This window comes from Manis javanica, chromosome X (assembly GCF_040802235.1).
Source record: "Manis javanica isolate MJ-LG chromosome X, MJ_LKY, whole genome shotgun sequence".
NCBI lineage: Eukaryota > Metazoa > Chordata > Mammalia > Pholidota > Manidae > Manis > Manis javanica.
Window position 1 is genome coordinate 117,379,090 of NC_133174.1, and position 20,371 is coordinate 117,399,460.

General features: G+C 34.6%; 1 protein-coding gene across 3 annotated transcripts in view; it reads left to right on the plus strand.

Annotated features, from left to right (window-relative positions):
- TENM1 (teneurin transmembrane protein 1) overlaps nt 1-20,371 on the plus strand; it is a 751,017-nt gene that overhangs the window by 574,669 nt on the left and 155,977 nt on the right. For all 3 annotated transcript variants that reach the window (XM_037015442.2, XM_037015435.2, XM_037015446.2), the window contains exons 14-16: nt 9,821-10,006; nt 11,610-11,633; nt 13,510-13,656. In XM_037015442.2, the coding sequence (XP_036871337.1) occupies nt 9,821-10,006; nt 11,610-11,633; nt 13,510-13,656 (357 nt within the window). The remainder of the gene's footprint in view (nt 1-9,820; nt 10,007-11,609; nt 11,634-13,509; nt 13,657-20,371) is intronic.

Genomic DNA, 20,371 nt, shown 5'->3' on the forward strand with positions numbered 1-20,371 from the left:
CACATGCACCCCAGTGTTGATTATAAAAAGACTGGGCTTGAAAAATATCTTAGAATCAGTCCACAAACTCCATGTGGAACAGGATACTAGTGCAGCAATGTCGGTACAGCTCAAAATGAGGAATGCTTACTGTTTAAGATCTGCTTCTCCATTTGTAGTAATTTATTTCTTAGAGGATTCCTGTACTCATGAGGGTATTGCTTCCCACCTGGATTCTTATGATGATGAAACTGTAAATCAAAGTAGTGGTTGTGACTTGTGTCCAAGGAGGGCTTTGTATTGAGGAGAGCGAGAGTTAGGTTCAAGTCCTGTCTCCACTTCTTTATTCAGTAGAGCAGTCTCCAAAGACAGTTGTTTCTTACTGATTCTTTCATTTTTTTTTTGTGAATTAATATTAAATATTGCAGGCATATAAAATAAAATAATGATCAACTCTAAACCTACAACTTAGCTTTAAAAACTAACAAATGTAAATGAAGTCCCTGTATATCCCTTTCTGATTCCATTCCTCTTCCTTCTTTGCAGCAGAAACAACTATCCTAAATTTAATCATCCCTGTACATATTTTTAGGCTTTTACAAATATGTATATACCTTTAAAAATATATTGTTCTGTGGGTTTAAATTTCATATGAATAATTTGCTTTCTTCCTTCATCATTATGTTTATAAGTTTTATCCATTTTGACGCACATAGCTCTATTTTATGCAAGTTGTCTTCTGTATTTTTTTACACTGTATGACTACACCAGAATTTATGTATCCATTTTCCTATGAATGCACATGTACGTTAGAACACACCCACATCAATGAATATGCTTCTTCAAAATGTTCTTGGATATTCTTAGTCTTTTCTGTTCCATATGGATTTTAGGATCAGGTTTTCAAGCTCAATGAAAAATGTTGTTGGGATATTGACCGGAATTATATTGAATTTACTGAACTAACAGAGGAAAATTGACATCCTAATGATACTGAGGCTTGTGAGCCATGAACACAGTACATCTCTCCACTGATAGAGAGTTTGTATGGTTTTGATTCAAAAAGTTTTAAAATATTATATGAAAGAATGTTGAATTTTTTGCTGGGTTTAATATTATGAATGAGATTTTTTAGATTTACATGTCCTAATTTGGCTGCTTCTGATACACAGGTTTAATATTGATTGTTTTCTGTTGATCTTGTATCCAACAACTTTGCTATCCTCTCTTCTAGTTTTCATAGTTTACCTATATATTCAATTTTGTCTCTTCCTTTCCAGGTATTACACATTTTATATTTTTGGTTGCCATACTGTAACAGCTAAGATCTCCAGTATAGCATTGAATTATTAGCAGTAGTTAATTTAGTACCATGGTCCCCACTTGTCCATGGAGAATATGTTCCAAGACCCCAGGTGGTTGCCTGAAACCATGGATAATACCAAACCCTATATTATATTATGTTTTTTCCCCTACACAAATACCTATGATAAAGTTTCATATATACATTAGGCAGTGTAAGAAATTAACTACAGCAACTAATAGTAAAATAGAACAATTATATCAAATATACTGTAATAAAAGTTATGTGAATGTGGATTCACTCTGTCTCAAAATATCTGATTGTGCTGTACTCGCCCTTCTTCTTGTGATGATGTGAGACAATAAAATGCCCACGTGATGAGATGAAGTGAGGTGAATGATGCAGCCGTGCTTAGCATTAGGCTGCTACTGACCCTCTGATGATAACGTCAGGAGGATCACTGCTTCCAGACCACAGTTGGCCATGGGTAACTGAAACTGTGGAGAGTGAAACCGCAGATAATGGGGGATGACTGTATCTCTGACTTTAAGGTTAATATCTCTATTATTTTATTACTAAGTATGATGCTTACTTCAAGATTTTAGTAAATCACCTTTATCATATTCAGTAACTTCCCTTCCAGTCTTATTTTGCTAAGAGAGGCTACCATAAATAGAAACTGAATTTATATAATGCTTTCTATATAAAATCAGATGATAATTTTTCTTAAATCTACTATGAAGTGAGATAAAAGTGAACTGGATTATTTCAATGATGAATTACATTGATTTTCAAAAGTTAAACCATACTAGCATTCATGCCTACTTGGTTATAATTTGTGTGTGTGTGTGTGTGTGTGTGTGTGTGTGTGTGTGTGCGTGCACTGTTGTTTTGATTCCCAAATCTTCTATTGGAGATTTTTGCAGCCATGTTTATGAGATTCACCTATAAAAAAGTCCCTTCTCTTTTTCTTACCCTTTTTGGAACTAGATTATAGTCGTCTCATAAAATGATTAAGGAAGCCTTCTCTTCCTATTCTCTGGTCTAGTTTAAAACAAAGGTTATCCATTCCTTGGAAGTTTGGCAAAATACACTTGTAAAACCATCAGGTCATTTTCGTCTTGAATGTGTAAACAGGCTTTCTATTTCTTCTCAAGTCCATTTTTATTCTTGAAAAATGTCTACATCATCCAAGGTTTCAAACTTCCTGGCATAAAATTATTCATAACACCCTCTCATTTATTTTTAGACTTTAATCTTTAATGTTTATTTGTATAATTTCCTTTTTACTTTTCTTGTTCTACCTTGCCAGAGGTTCCTCCATTTTATTAATCATGTCAAAGACATATATTTTGATTTTGTTGATCCTCTCTATTGTTTGTTTTTTATTTCATTAACTCCTGCCCTTACCTTTATTGTTTGCTTCCTTCTATTTATATGCAGTCCTTTTTCTAACTCCCTGAGTTGGACACTCTGTTCATTAATTTTCAATTGTTCTTTTCTGCCAAATGTTGTAATGATGTAAATTTCCTATACTGACTAAACTGCATCCACAAGATTTTATAAATAGTATTTTCATTGTTAGTCAATTCCTAATTTCCAGTATACTTTTTATGTAACACATGAATTATTTTTAAGTGTATTTTTAAAGAACACTTTTCTGTGTTTTTTCTTTTGCTTTTTGCTTACTGATTTCTAGTTGTAGTGCAGTTTGCAGAAACAACATGACGTATAGGACGTAAAATCTTTGCCATTTATGGAGCCTTGTCCTGTGAACTAATATTTGGCCATTTTGTGGATATTCTGTGTGTGCTTGAACAGAATATGTATTATATAGTCATAGCTTTTGGGTTCTACATCTGTCCATTATATTGAAGTTGTTAATTGTGTCATTCAAATGTTGGACATCATCACTAATTTTTTATCTTATTACTTTACTACTGATTGTGAAGTTTACCATTTGTCCTTTTATCAGCCTGTCAGTTTTTGCTTTGTATAGCTTGAAGCTGTATTTTCTTACAAGGTCTGGATTATTACATCTTTCTGCTGAATTATTCCTTTTATCATTATATAATGATTCTCTTTATACAGAAAATGCTTTTTGCCTTGAAATCTGTTTTGTCTGATAATATTATAGCTACACCAAATTTCTCTTGGTTGATTCTTTTCTAGAATGCCTTTTTCCTTTTATTACTAACTTTCCTGTATTTGTATGTTTCAGCACATCTCTCTTATTAACAGAAAGAGCATAACTAGATCTCCTTTTTCAGTCAGTCCCACAGTCTCTCTTTTAAATTGCAAGTTCAATTTGTTTTTACCTACTGGGATCCCTGATATGTTTGCATTTATATCCTATAATCTTCTTTTATGTCTCCCTATTTACAATATTAATTTTTTCTTTGACTTTTCTCCTTTCTGCTTTTTATTTGATTGACTGAATTATCTTCATTCTTTTTCTCCCTCTTCTTGTTAGGAAGTTATATATTCTGTTTCTGTTCTTTTGGTCATTATGTTGAATTTTTAATATTTTATTAAAACATAACACACATACAGAAAAGTACAAAAGTCCTAAGTGTACAGCTTAGTGAATTACCCATGTATGAAATACTAGTTAACCACAACCCAACTCAAAATAAGAAAACTACCCTCAGAAGCCTTCTTTGTGCCCCTTCCCAGTTATTACTTCTCCCTTCTTCCCCAAAGCAACTATCCTGACTTCTAATACTTGCCTGCCTTCTGGAAATGTTATTAATGGAATCTTGCAGTATATATGATTTTACATCTGATCTTTTTCATTCAACATTACTGGAGGGGTATTCATCCATGTTATGGCACATTGCTATAATGCATCCATTTTCATTGTGGTATACTATTTCTTTGCAAGATTGCCACAATTAATTATTCTATTGCTGATGGATATTTGAGGTATTCCCATATTTTGGCTAATACACATAATTCTTCTGTAAACACTTCCTTACATATCTTTTGGTGAACACTGAGAAGTGGGATCCTTGAGCCACGAGGTGTATGTATGTATCAAACTCGAACTGGCAGCATCAAAATTTTCCAAAGTGATTGTACCAATTCATGGAATCACCTAAGTATATCAGATTTTCTATTATTTCACATTGTTACCAACAGTTACTACATCAGTCTTTTACATTTTAACTATTCTTGTGGGTATGCAGTGGTATTTCATTGTTATTTTTATTGTTATTTTGTGTCTCCCTAATAAGTGACGATGCTAAGCTTGTTTACATATGCTTTTATATGTTTGGATATCCTTTTTTTTTTAATTGCATGTCCTCTTTTATAAAGTACCTCTTCAGGTCTTTTGCCCATTTTTCTATTGGGTCATATATCTTTTTATTATCAACTTGAAGAAGTTCTTTGTCTATTCTAAATTCAATCTCTTTTTCACCTACATATGCTGTGAGTATATTCTACCACTTATAACATATCTTTTCTTTGTCTTTTGGTGACAAGAAGTTTTTAACTTCGATATAGTTCAATTCATTAATTTTTGCTTTTATGGCATTTTGTGTACTGTTTAAGAAACTTTTTCCTACCCTAAGATCATGAAATTGTTTTCTTATGTTGTATTCTAGAAACTTCGTCAGTTTATCTTTACTACATTCTATCTAGAATTGATTTTGTATATGGAGATAGAGATGAATTTCTTTCTAATGGCTATTCTATTTCCTAAAACCATTTAATTTAAAACAGTAGTCATTTCCCAGTTGCCTGCAGTCCCTACTTCAATATAAATCAAGTATCCTTATAAGTTTTAGGATTCTATTCACTCTCATTGGTCTATTTGCCATTGTGCCAATACACACAGTCTAAATTTACATAGCTTTACAATAAGTCTTGCTATTAGCTAAAATACATCTTCTCATCTTATTCTGCTTCTTTAGCTGATCAACATTTACACACATGTACAAACACCAACACACACAAAGTGCTGAAATATCAAGGGTTGCATTGAATCTACAAAACAATTTGGGGAAAACTGGCATCTTTAGTTTGAGTTGCTGAGTTTGTGAACATGATACAGCTTTCCATTTATCCAGGTCCTCTCTAATTTCTCTAATAAAGTTTTCTAGTTTTTCAGTGTAGGTCTTGCAAACATTGTGTTAAATATATTTCTTGATATATAACATTACAATGCTATTATAAATGGCATTTAAAACTTTTCTCATTGTTTGCTGTTGATACAAAGAAATAACTTTGTATTATATGTTAGCCTTGTATCCAGACATCTTACTAAATTTACATATTATTTCTAATCATTTCTCTACATAGATTCTTTTTGTAGTTTATACATGTACAATCATACTATCTTTGAATAATGATGGTTTTATTTACTCCTTTTCAAGTTGTATACATTCTGTTTTTCTTTCACTTACATTATTTTACTGACTAGGACCTTTAGAATATTGCATAGAAGTGATGATCACAGGCATCTTTTCTGAGTCTCTGTAAGTATTTATCATGAATAGGTGTTTAGTATTTTATCAAATACTTATTATGTATCTGTTGAGATGATTATATGATTTTTCTTTTATTCCATATATGTGATGAATTACATTGATTGACTTTCAAATGTTAAAAAACAATCTTGCATTCCTAAAATAAGCACAAATTGGTCATTACATATTTCATGTTATGTAATACTAGATTAGCTATGTTAATATTTTGTTTACTATTTTTCATCCATATCCATGAGAGAGATTGCCCTGTATTTTTTCTTATAATATCCCTGTCAGAATTTTATGTCAAGGTTATGCTGGCTTCATAAAACACATTGCAAAGTGTTTCCTCTTTTTCTATTCTTTAGAAAAGTCTACACAAGACTGGCAGTTCTTATTCCTTAAAAGTTTGGTATATGTACAAGTGAAATCAGCTGAGACTGACTTTCTTTGTAGGAATATTTTTCATTATGGATTAAGGTTCTTTATAGAAATTATTCAGTTTCCATTTTTTCTTGTGTGCATTACTGTAAGTTGTGTTTTTCTAGGAATTTGTCCATTTCATTGAAGTTTCCTAGTGTGTTGAAAAAAAGTTATTTGTAGTATTTTCTCATAATGTTTTATGTCTGTAGGATCAACAACAATGTCATCTTTTTCATTCTTGATATTGGTTATTTGTCTTCTGTATTTTCTTCTTGATTAATCCCCATCAGGGGTTTATCAACTTTATTGGTCTGTATAAATAATCAAGCATATGGCCTTTGTTGATCCTTTCTATTGTATGTTTGTTCCTATTTAATTAATTTCAGCTCTTATAATTATGACTTTCTTCCTTCTACCCTCTTTGAGTTTACTTTGCTCTTCTTTTTTCTAATTTCTTAGAATGGATGTTTGGGTCATTGTTTGTAGTCGGTTTTCCTTTTTACCTTGTAAATTTTCCTCTATACACAGATTGAATTATATTACACAAATTTTGATGTATAATACTGTCATCTTCATTCAATTCAAAATATTTTCTAATTTCCATGATGATTTCTTCCTTACGCCATAGTTTGTTCAGAAGTGTATTTCTGAATTTCCAAACTTACGTGAATTTTATATCTTCTCTTACTGATTTGAAGTTAATTCCATAGCAGACGGAAAGCATGCTATAATTTAGATACTTTGAAGTGTGTTGAGACTTGCTTTATATCCAGCATGTGGTCAATATTCATAAATGTTCCATGTGCACTTGAAAATTATGTGCATTTTGTAGTCATTTACTGCAGTACTCAGTATGTGTCAATTAGATCAAATTTGTTAATCATGTTGCTCAAATATTTCATATATTTCTGATTTGTTGTCTGCTTATTCCATCAGCTAATGAGAAAGTGGGGCATTAAAGTCTCTGACTGTGATTGGGAATTTGTCTCTCTTTTTTGGTTCCTTCAATTTTGCTTCATATATTTGGCTTGATGTTTTCTTCAGTATTGGAAATTCCTTAGCCATTATCTAGTCAAGTATTTTTTTCTCCCCCCGCAAAACTGACAAACGCTCTGTCCAGCCTCTGAGTGTTCTAATTGCCTCTACCAGAACTGACAGACGCTTCTAGAAGGAAAGGCATCCATAAATGTCAGACTCACCTCTCTGGGTTTTCTTTTTCTCTTGAACTCCAGTAATGTCCAACAGATTTTTAAATATATTCTGTCTGGATTTTCTAGTTCTCATCAGAAGAGAATAGTAAAAATTACTTAGGCCACAATTACTACAAACAGAATTCCACCTCTAAATTTTTATTTGATTCCTTGACAAAGTATCTCTTACCTAACTCCTGACTAGTACAAGACTTTAGAAATATTTCACTCAGAGCACTTGATTGTCCATATTACTATTAGGTAGTATATTATTTCATTATTTTTTCTAACCTCCAAATTTAGTAGTAGTAGTAGTATATAGTTCATTCTTCCTTGACATGTCTGTGAGCTAGTGGATAGAGTTTGTTAGTTCCCATCTCACCTTGCAGCCTTTTAAGGGTCTTTGCTTTCTACAGAAGTTTCAGTCCAACTCCCCATCTTTAATGGTCTAAAGACTTCATCTCTTTCCCTCTGTGGGCATAAATACCCAAGCCCCTACTCACTACTGGGTATAATCACCCCTCAAGTCAACCAGAGGGTTGACGTATATGCTTACTTCCTTGGCTGTTAGCATCCTCTTTGCTTCTGACATTTGAGAATTTCTCTTCCTTTTGAGCTAAGACATGCATTTTTTTAAATTATTGCATTATATCTGACATTTCTAAGGATTTATATTGAGGTGGTTTAAGGATAGCCTCGTCTGCCATTTTGCTGATGCCGTTCATCTAGTTCTATTACTTTTCAGGAAATCCCCAGACTGATATATTCCTCTATGCCTAAAATGTATAGTTGTATAAAGCAATATGTTGCAACATATTTGCTTCTAGTTGTTTCAGTTAGCTCTGATTTGACTGGCTTTGACCAGTTTAGCACCTTAATTTCAGAGAGACCCTTTCAGTTCAGCTTTTAATGTCTTGGTCACCAATTTCGTATCTCCAGCCCTGGCCTTCCAAATTCATATATCCTACTGCTTAATTGACATCTTCACTTGGCTATCTGTATGCTATCTCCAAGTTAATCTGCTCTTTTACACTTATTTTTCCCTCAACCTTTCCCATTTCATTAATGGCAGCAATATCCATCCACTTGTTTAAGCCAAAACTTTTATTTTTCCCTTTCCTTCATTCCCCGCATCCACTCTTGAGGAAATCCTATTGGTTCTACCTCCGAAATAGATCTCAAACCTGTCCAATGGCCCTGTAAGGTGTAATTATTATTCCTTCCATTGGATAATTACACAAGCAGAGATTAAGAAAGCATGTTAATAATTTGCCTAAAAGTACACAGCTTTTACACAGAGGAATCAATATTTCACAGCCACTACCCCTTCTATCATAACTTGACTGTCAAAAAATACATGTGAAAGAATTAGCGAACAAATTGATCTAGACAGTAATAAAATCAATAACCACACCTTAATCAGAAGAATATTCTCACTTACTGAAAAAATAACTCTGCTATCTATAGAGTAAAAACCTTTGTTACATATAAAGAGCTTTGTTCCATGTAGTATAGGGTAATACTGATATCATCACATGTTAGTACCTCTTAATATATAAAAGCAGTTTCAGGTTTTGAGACTATGAAAGACAATTTGGCTTCCAGAATACCCTTTTTCCTTCAAGGAAATATGGTAAATTGTATCCAAAACCTATTACATTCTTTCTCTATAGGCATTCTTTCTATTTTTATCCCCTTTCTCTTCCTCCAGCAAGAGTATTCGATCAAGAAAAGGTTTATCAAACTTTTATTTTGGCTTCTCCACTATCATAATTTTATGAATATTCAATGTTTATTAACAAAAAGTCAAGGGGACAGAGGAGAGAACCTCAGAAGAGTCAGTATATACTTGATTATATTGACTAAATATTGAGTATTGAGTGACATTTCAAGATATGAAGACTGTTACCATCATAGGCAGCTTTGCCTTTTGTATATTATGAATTTTACTAGAAAGTTATCTTACCAATTATAAAACCTCTCTTCCTGAATGAAGTTAGGGCACTATTTTACTGTGTGTGTGTGTGTGTGTGTGTGTGTGTGTGTGTGTGTGTGTGTGTGTTTTCCCCAGTGATTTCTCAGAGCATCATAAAATCCCTGCAGCATTATTTGTGATCTTAATAAATGTTTACTCAATTTTTAGAGAGACCCACTTAACATTAATTTGGCATTGGCTTCATTTCTAAGCCTTGAATGCCATTATCATTTTATGGACTTCTCAAAATCAGTTTGACTTAGAGATTATTTTATATTTAGAGACAACTATCTTTTTTACAGAGTTCCTTGTACATCCACTCAAATGCTAGAGATCTTTGTGCCATTTCATTTATGTATTTAAGATACAAGTATCGACTGGGATTTTTGGTAATTCTAATGTTTCTTGGAAAGAGTACACTCTGGTTTCTCTGGTTTTAATAAAATAAGTAAATATACCTTCTTTGAATTCCCCACAGAGCTCTGTACCATGGAGTGTGGCAGCCATGGAGTCTGCTCACGGGGAATTTGCCAGTGCGAGGAAGGCTGGGTAGGACCAACATGTGAAGAACGCTCCTGCCATTCTCACTGTGCCGAGCATGGCCAATGCAAAGATGGGAAATGTGAGTGTAGCCCTGGATGGGAGGGCGACCACTGCACAATTGGTAAGTACCACCATACTTTGAACTAAGTAAATTGTATTAATTGAAGTAAAAGCAGTCTAGCAAGTCATTCACCAGGCTCTTCATAGAACTTGAGGTTAGAGGAAGAGGAGAGAAGTGGGAGGGTTCACCTAAGTTTGAAGGTTTTAACTGGAAGGTTTTAACTGGAAGGTTTTAAAAGTAAGATACCTTTTTTGTTGGTATCTTACTTCTTGTGTCATTTCCTTCCTTATTACTTCAGTATTGCTTACATTTTCTGCTTTAAAGAGCTTTGAGCTACTCAAAGATGATACTTTGGAATAAACTGCGGTTAGTTAATAAGACAAGTGCTTTTGTTGGGAAGGTAACATTCACTGCCCATTTTTCCTTTTGAAAGGGATAGGTTATTTCACTTGAAAGTACTTAGAGGCAATTTCATTAAATGGGAATACTTTAACAGGGGCCATTCAGTATCATTAGGGGCTGTCTAATGTATATGAGGAAGACGCTTCTGACCTACCATCAGACAACATCTGTGTTGAATTGTTTATGGGGTAGTATAAAGAGTTTGTATCCAGGCGCTCACCCTCTCTCATCCCTTGTTACCAATTTCACAAATTTTCAGGATGTTGCATGGGTAAACAGTCTGTGGGTATGAGAGAAACTATGTAATAATTAATCTAGCACATGGTCTTTACACTATTAAAAAACACTAATAATAGCAAAGGCTTCAGTTTTTAAGTACTTAATTTTCTGAAAAATAATCAAAGCCCTTGAGACATATGCATATCTGCCACAGAGGTTCCCTGTGTACACAGCGGGACGACTATGATTCCCACTGTTCAGCTGAGGAAATTAGGTCACTGTGTTCCAGGGGCATTCCAGGAGCACACAGGAAATGCACGCCTAGCAAAGGCAAACATGGGCCTCTGGACACCCAATTCATTGTTTGTGGGCCTTTTCCTCCCACTTGATTGTACTACAGCTTTCATTTTCAGGTGACAGTATTTTGTTTTAATAATGGTTGGATCCTGCCAAAGTAATGTATAATATATATAATGTATATAACATATAATCTTAATAAACTGCATTACTACTCTACTAAAGGTACAGTAAGTCTTGTTCTGTGACTGTGGAAAATATTTAAGATTCATTAAAAAGGTGGTGAGGGGTGAGATTCAGATGCAGCTTAAGGAATTACATTCCTGCACTACAGTAAGTTTATTGCCTTCACATAAGAGGATTTAAATATTGTGATGATTACCAAAGGTGGTTACTCCAGAACTCCCTTCTAGAGATATTACTAATAAGAAGTTCAAGCTCATGCTCTGGCATGGAAGTTATTACTGAAATAACTATAAAAATGCAGTTCTTAGACTTTTAATGAAATATGACACTTTTTTAGGAAGCCTAATAGAGTTTCTTGCAGAAAAGCCATTAATATCCTTCCCACAGAACATATTATTCACAAACTACACAGGCCCGTGTACTAACTTGTGAGCTGCGGGCATTTCAGCAGTTAGTTTGCTGTTCTCCTCCCAGGCAACAGATGCTAAACCATTAGTACATGTTGTATGGCTTTGGTCTCCCAGAAACTCACTCAATCATTCTTTTCCCCCCTTTTTAGCTCACTACTTAGATGCTGTCCGAGGTAAGATTTTTCTCACTAGTTGTGTAAGAGAAAAATATTGTAAATGGAAAATATGCATGTGGGAAAGGAAGGGTCAGTGGGGTTTTCTTTTCTTTCCTTTTCCTTTTGGCAATCTGAAGTGTGATATTGTCAGGTTTATGCTATAATAGTTGGGCTAAAAAGCAATTTGTTTTTCCAACATCAAAGTGTCATTTTTGGCCGTAGTGTGTAATGGATTGATAAGTGGTTTTAAGAACTATTTGTCTTTGTCTTTCTGTTGAGTTTTACACATTTGTTTGTGTGCCTGTGTGTGTAACAGAGACAGGTAATTATTAAATGAATGCATTTAGGTAGATAGCAGAACGTTTCCTTTAGCACAACAATATAGCTCTAAGTCCATGTATAGTTTCCTTCTTACAAGGTCAGAGTTATTCCCCAATAAATATCCCATCATCTGTCCCCGCAGGGAACTGCCTTTGATAGAGATAGTAAGGGTTTTTCTGTCAGATATTCTGGTACTTTCTCTACTTCAGCCTCAGGTTGAATATGTTCCAAATTATTCCTAATTTCTCTTTATCCATTGTATACCCATGAGAAGGGACTAGATTAAGTCCTTTCTTAAACCCATATATATATATGTATATATTCATCCTATACCACTTCTTGAGGAATATATATATATATATTCATACACATATATATAATCTTTTTCTAACAGCCATCTGTCATTTTACTTTAAAATTTTTTTCTTCCCCTGGTATGTTAATAGTTGCTTAGAACACCATTTGGAAGGAACACTGGGTCACATCTACAGATTCAAAAAAAAAAACATTCTGTTTTTTTATACTTCTGGAATTCTGTTTCTAAGACAGAAAATGAAAAAAAAAATGTTGCTTGGACTGCCTCCAGTAAAATCCAGATCTGATCCTGGATTTGCTACTTGGAGAATTTCCAGAACCTATATGCCATTATCACTGTCTCTGTTCCAGTCTGCTCACTGAGCACTTGGCACATGTACAATTGCCCTTTGGAATAGCCTAACTCTGAACTACTGGTAAAGAGTAGGGCATCCCTGAAGAATTAAAAGTGTAAATAGGAACCATTGTCAGTGTTTGTGGTTTATGAATAGATAGAAGTCATCTAAGTGTAACAATTCCCTCTTGACTATGCCTACCAGTTATTCTCAAGAATTTTGAAAGTCTGAATTTGGCATGTGTTAATCCCATAAACATTGGTTGAGCACTTACCGCAGGCATAATATTATGCTAGCTTCTGGGAGAGATGGTAAATAAGTAAAAAATTCAATCCTTAGTCCTCAGATCAATAATCATCTTGAAGAGAGAGGCTGAAGAGATGACAAGCAATTGCAGCACACTTCTAAGGCACTATATGGGCAAACACTTAATGGCGAGGTCTAGACTGTATACCAACATCCCTAATTCCTGAAGCAGTATGTCACAAAGGAGGAATCAGCACAGACCAGAAGTAGTTAGGGAAAGTTTCTCTTCATAGTACCTGCTGTCTTTTCCCAACTTATTGCCCATAACTAGACACAATATCACCCATCCAGTTTTGATTGAGATGAGATCATTTTGCGAAAAGAAACAAAAACCTCTCTTGTCCTCATCATGGTTTTCCTCCTACATGAACCAGGGGTTGGGAATTGGGGTTAGCCTTAATCATGCTTAATTGGCTCTATAACGAAAAGCAAGCTGAGTAAAGGGGTAACAAATTCCCTGGGAAGGTTTCGTAAGCAAGCAAGCTCTTCTTCCATTTATTCGACACCTCATCTGGGTGGAGCCCAGATGATTACATGCTTCCCTATAGGCAGATACAGGATTGTTGTTCAATCCCTTTCTGATGGCTCCATGATTGTTGCATTGTGCTGCCTTTTCAGATGGCTGCCCAGGGCTCTGCTTTGGAAATGGGCGATGTACCCTGGATCAAAATGGCTGGCACTGTGTGTGTCAGGTGGGTTGGAGTGGGACAGGCTGCAATGTTGTCATGGAAATGCTTTGTGGAGATAACTTGGACAATGATGGAGGTGAGTCATTTCTAAAGTGTTTGACCCAAGAGTGAAAATGAATAATCCTTAGTACAAATGATACTGAGTTGTGTAAGTTCATACTATTTTTTGAATCTCAGTTTATTGAATATTTATTATGATCAGGCACTGCTCCAAACTCTTTGCATGCATTGTATCTCAATTAATTCTCACTGCAAAGCTATGACATATGGGTATGATTTTCCCTATTTATAGATGAACAACTAATGCTTGGAGTTAGGATGGGAGGTGACTTTTCCAAGGTCACACAGCTAGAAAGGGACAGAACCAAGGTTCCAATTTAGGGCTATATGACTTCAGAGTCAATTTTCTTAACTACTATAACCATGCTGCTTCCCATAACCATGACATTTATTACTCCAAATTAAATCAGTGTACTTCTGTCCAAACTGTCAGATGCTAGTGTAGCTTACACTAAAGACATTGAGTTTTCTTTGTTCTTAGTTATTTAGAGCTCCCTCTTGTGTCTCTACCTTTTAGTGACATTTTATATCTTTCAAATGACACAGCATCAAGACAATTCACAGTAGAATTTTTTATATTTAATTCAAGAGCTGCACATGAAGTTTAAAAAGCTAAATGTGGCTCCAAGGTCTCAGGGTTACCACTTCTATTTCAGTCAAGCAAGCAAAAACATCTAATACATTGTTCAATAAGGCCTCAAAACAGCCCCAAACTCCTCTAAATGAGCCTAAAACAACAAATCCTCACTTTCCTTTTACTTTCTACTTAGGGAAACATGAAAGTAACAAAAAAGTTTTCTTTCTAATTTCTGTATACTGGCTTAAAATGAAGTTGACTATTAAATGTGACTCCTCAGGTTTTTATATCTGCTAAGACAATGATATGCCTTTCATTTGAATCCAAACACACGGCTTAAATCAATAAAGTAGCAATCATAGTTTAGAACCAAATTGAAATAAGAGTTTCCTCCTTTTCTTATTCTGGCCAGCAGTTTATCTTTAAAAATTATAAGACTTTTTACGAATTTTACATTGAAGCAACTTTGTGATTAAGAGCACAGGGCTCTGAAGTTAGACTCTAGGTCCAGATACTAGCTCTGCTATATGCTTACTGGTCGTATGATATTTGGGGAAAGTTTCTTGATAGCTCTGTGTCTGAATCTCCTTATCTCTAAAGTGGGACTGACAATAATATTACTAATAGGATTGTTAGATATATTAAATGAGATCATTCATATGAACTACTTAAAAGATGATAAACTACGTATCTTACCCTGTACCCCCTCTAACACACACATACACATACAATAAACTTAGGATAACAGACCATTTTCTGAAAAGACTGTTTACTACCTATCTAAGTTGAAATTTTTGTTTGGGAAGCCAGAGTGAGATTTTCAACTAAATGGTATACTAATCAACTATTTACTTGACTTTTATGGCCCTCCAAAACTCATCTTCACCTTCTTTTATGTCCTTGTCATTATATGCCCCTTTACCCATCATTCTCTGCCCATCATTTAAGTCCTAGCTCAAGCCATATCTCCCATGAAACCTCTGACATCCCTTGCCTCAGTGTCCCATGGTACTTACCATAGGCACCACACAATCAAGCACTTAATTATATTGTCTGTATGGTTTTCTTGTTACATGTTAAGCATGATGCAGAGTCTGTATTTATGTGCCCAGTCACTACATAGAATCACTAATAATATTAGCTCACTTGTATTCAGGATTTACTGTGTATAAGGCAGTATGCTCAGTCATCTACATGAATTATTTCATTTAATCTCCATGAGGTAGAAACTACTATTAACACTTCTTTACAAATTAGGAAACTGAGGCACAGAGAAGTTAAATAAGTTGCTTAAAATCATATACCAAGGAACTGATAGAGCCGGGGTGTAAACCTAGGTAGTTTGAAGTAGTAATAGAGATTTCTCAGGTGATATATTGATTAAAAGGCTTATGCTCGGAAGATACATTAATAACCTATCTGATTATAGTTTCTAACTCAGAATTGAGCCAAAATAGGTTTACTGCCTTAGTAAAGTACAGCTTGCTAAAAATAATTGAATATTTAATTATCAAGCATTTTTTATGGCCTCAAGGTCACCTCAAGGCAGCCAGGAATATTTAGTGAATGGATCAATTAAATATTAATGGATTATCAATTCTTAATATCTGTGGTATATATAGATACAGAAGGTATAGAAGATTTTTCTAAATGTGTATTGACCTCTGAACATTCTTTTAGAACTGTGTGTCTATGTGGGAATCAAAATTCAAAGACCCTGATATGAATTCAGTATATTTTTATGATTGTTTTCTTAGGCAGTAGAGGGAAAGACTCATTGAGAGTTCCAATTACTGATTTTTTCCTTTAGTAGGATTGAGATGATATTGATTATAAATATAGATTCAGTTCTACTTTGAGATGGAAAGATGGGTTAAATAACCGATGAAAGCCCCATGACTAAGATTTTGGATAATAATTCCATTTTTATACTATATAAGGGTTATCCCATTAAACTTCTTTCATTTGGTGGCTCAGCTTTTCAACTATCCAAAATGCCTAGATTCATTTAGTTGAATATGATAAATGATTAACATTTGCATACTTGTTCATATATGTGTGTATGTCTGTGTATATTTTAATTAAATCAGAAAGTGCCAATTGAAAGACCACTTTTGAAAAAAAAAGTGGTCCCAATTTTTAGAATGTAATTCTTAAGAAATCTTCCCAATCAAAAAAAAAATCACTTTCAAGCAGTTGCTTCAAGTGGCTGCTACCTGATTACTCCATATTACAGATGATACTTAAAGAACGGTGGGATTTTTTTGCATTCTGATCAGTTTTGAATACTCATTAGTATTGCTGCTACTTCCTACAGCTCTGACTTTAGTTACACTCTGATTCAATGCATTGTGACTCTTAATAACTAATTGGGCTGCACTGAATGTGTGGGTGACACAGCTGGTCTAGGAACTACCTAAGAGCTTCTTGAACAGTAAAAACAGAACAGAGAACAAAGAACCTTTGGATTTTTTTCTGAACATGCTAAAAAAGCAAAGCTATCTTATGCCCTGTGTAGATAAGAACTAATTACTATAGAAATCACAAACCTATCAAATGTCTTGACTCATTTATGACTTTAGTCAACAAGCACCTACCATGTATACAGCCCTGTGCGTGGAAGAGGAGACTTACCATTATCATGAACACATTTTCTCATGTTAATCTTGTGTTCTGATTTGGAGTTTGGAAAATATGATCATCATACATTACATGTACATATGAACTGACATGAGAAAAGAAATGTAGACATCATATTAAATGACTCAGAATAACTAAAACAAAGAATAGTGAGAGCAAGCTAGAACTATCAGAAGGTACAAAATATTTTAAGGTTACAATAATTAAAACAAAGTGGTACTAAAGTAAAAGCAGACAGATCAGTACACTGAATAAAAGCTCTGAAACATACCCCAGTATGAATAAAAATTTAGTATATTTTAAAACCAGCATAAAAATCATTGGGGAAAAGCGGTATCATTAAATAAATGGTGCTGAGACAACTATTAAGAAGACTTAGATTTTCAATTCATACCGTATTCCAAAAGAATAAGATAAATAACGGCACTCAAGCTGATTAATGAGTTAAAAGTAAAAGAAAACTCAAGTACAATTAGAAGAAAATATAGTTGACATCTCAAGATGAGAAAGGACTTCTTAAAACATAAAAGCCAGGAAAGAAAACACAATAAGAAACAAACAGTAATAAATTGGGCTTCGTAAAAATGTCAAACTTCATGTGGTTTGGCTTAGTTTATAGGTCATCTGACATCTACCTAGTTGGAGATACCATAATCTTCACTGCCTGATAGGGTAGCCACTGGCTACATGTGACTATTTGAATTCAACTTAGGTAACATTAAAAATTCCATTTCTTCTTAGTTGTTCTAGCCACACCTCAGATACTCAGTAAACACAAGAGTCTGGTGACTCCTGTATTAGTGCAGATCTAGAGCACGCCCGTCATCAGAGAAAGTTCTATTAAATAGCACTGATCCAGATGTTTGATACAAATGGTTACCTCCAAGCCATACATTTCATAATGGGTACACAGTCTTCCATTCATTCATTACTACTTTGTGCCAATTATTGTGCTTGGCACTGGGGAGAAAATGACAAATAAAATAAGTTTCTGCCCTCATGGAGTTTATGATCTTGACAGGAAAACAGATATTAAATAAGAAACCACAAAAATAACTATATATTTATAACTGTGGCTGGAATACAGTATGTCGGAGAGCCATTGGTGGGAGGTAAGAACATAAAGGCAGGCACTGGCCAGATCACACAGAGCAGCACGGATTTTATAAGATCTTCAGCTTTCACACAAAGATTACATTTTATTAACTCTAGTTAAAGGAGGAAGGAAAGTGGTTTTTGATGCTGTGGAAAGATTGTCAAGGAGGTTCAAATGATGTAGAATAAGCATCTTTTCTGCTGATCTTTTAAGTATTTATCACATGTTTGTCCAAGCTTTCCTTGTACAAACTCTTTCAATGGTCTGTATTCACATTCATTGGTAAAATCAATAAGTTAATTGCCTAAAAGAGAATGATCTTCCAGGAATTATTCTTCATAATGAGTCACCATTCATTAAGAACAGTAGCTATTTGCAAGCCTAGTTTATGATATAGCATTTCTAGATCTAGAAATCAGTATCACGGATGAATTATGAACACATATAAGCTCATGGATCAATAAGCCTTATGTTTTGAATGTCACCAGCATGCTGCCGTGTTTAATAAATAGGAAAATGAAATAGAAGGAGCAATGAATTGATAGCATTTGCTTTCTTTGAGGGCCAGATACCCGCTCCATGTTTACTTTTAAGATTTGCCTGGGACAAAAGACCTATCATCAGAAAGCATATTCCTAATTATTCTCTTCTGACCATACCCCTCTCTTGTCCAAGCAACTCAATTATTCAAGGATCATCACTAAGTTATGTGAACCTAGACTACCAAGTGATTCCAGATACAAGTGGAAGTTATGAAATCTAAACTCTGTAACTCAGTTAACCGCTCTATGACTGGATCTGCCACATTGTCTGTCAACTAAGGCTAGTAATACTTGACACCTGCCTACTTTGCAGTGGTGAAAATGAATGAGACAATGTTTGAAATACAGTAATTTAAAGTGGGTAGTGAAGGTGTGGTATCAATCAAGAATCAACCTATTTTGATGCATTAGTTGAATGTTTATTAATCCCTAGGTAAATTTACAGATGTCATAGAAATAGGACTTTTAGGACATCCATTTATTCATTTAATAAACATTTATCGAATGCTTACTTTGAGCCAGGCACTGTTCTAGTCATTGAGGAAATGGCAATGAATAAAAAAGACTAACTCCTTGCTTCCATGGACCTCACATTCTAAGTGTGAGAGAGAGACAATAAACCAAAATTTTTAAAAAATAGTGTGATAGAAGATGGTAAAGGTGATGGAGAAATTTTTTTTAAGCAGGAAAAAAAGGATAGGGAATATAGAATGGAGTGGAATTTTAAATAAGTTGGTCAGAGAAAGCCTTACTGAGAAGGTGGCATTTGAGTAAAGAATTAAAGGAGGTTATGGGTGAGCCAGGTTGATATTGGAGAGAACATTCCAGACATAGGAATAGTGGAGAAGGGGGTTGCAGGATAACAGGAAGCAAGGTCAGAGATATGTAAGAGAGACCGCAAAGAACTAGACCTTGAAGAAGTAAGTCATTGTCAGGACACAGGTTTTTACTCTGAACAGTATGGGAAGCCACTGATGGCAGGTGGAGACCAGGAGGACATGAACATTAGTGTCATAAAAACAATTTACTTTTCTGACCCAGAAGAAGTAAATTGTGTGAGGTTAGCACAACAACAATGATTTCAGCAGGTCAAATCCTGAGTACCCTTGAGCCTCTCCCATATTTTTTTATTGCTACAGCAAGATGCTAAGGTGAAAGTCAGCCTGAATAAATGAAAAAAAAAAAGAATTACAGAATATTTCTAAAGTAAATACAGTCATAGTAACTTCTGTGAATATAATAGCAACAACTAAGCTAACAGGGGTGCCTTGTAGGGGGCCTGCCTTAGTAAAAACTGATGAGTGATTTATAATTAATTCCTTGTCTCTGGGTTACTAAAATGCCTAAGAGTCTATGTAACTGAGTCACTGGAATGATTAGCCCTTCAGTTTCTTTTTCACTATTTATTTGCCTGGGAGACGCTCTATTCTGTAGATGCTGGAAAGGTTAAGCTTCAATCCAGCCCCTGCCCAAATGATAACAGATTCTGAATTTGTGAAATTCAATGAATAAAGATTTACTGTAGCATTAGTGTCTGTCTGGAGCCACATAGGATCCTACCTCTCTGACAAATGAACACATTCCAGCGAACTGAATATGATACACAGAAGTTAATTGCCCTCTGGCCAGTGATAAGGCAACTCCAATAGAAGTGAGCCTGAAACACTTTAAGCCGCCACAGCAGACAGTCGTCATCACCCCTAAGGGTCTATCCCTAGACTCTTTGCAGTCTGTACAGTCTAGAATTTAGTTCCTGACAACAGCTAACATTTATGAAGAATGCTAGCTCTGTACTAAGCACTGTGTTAAATTGTAGTTCGTATAGCATGTGATCCTTACAACAACTCTATAGGGTAAGTACTTTTATCATCCCCAC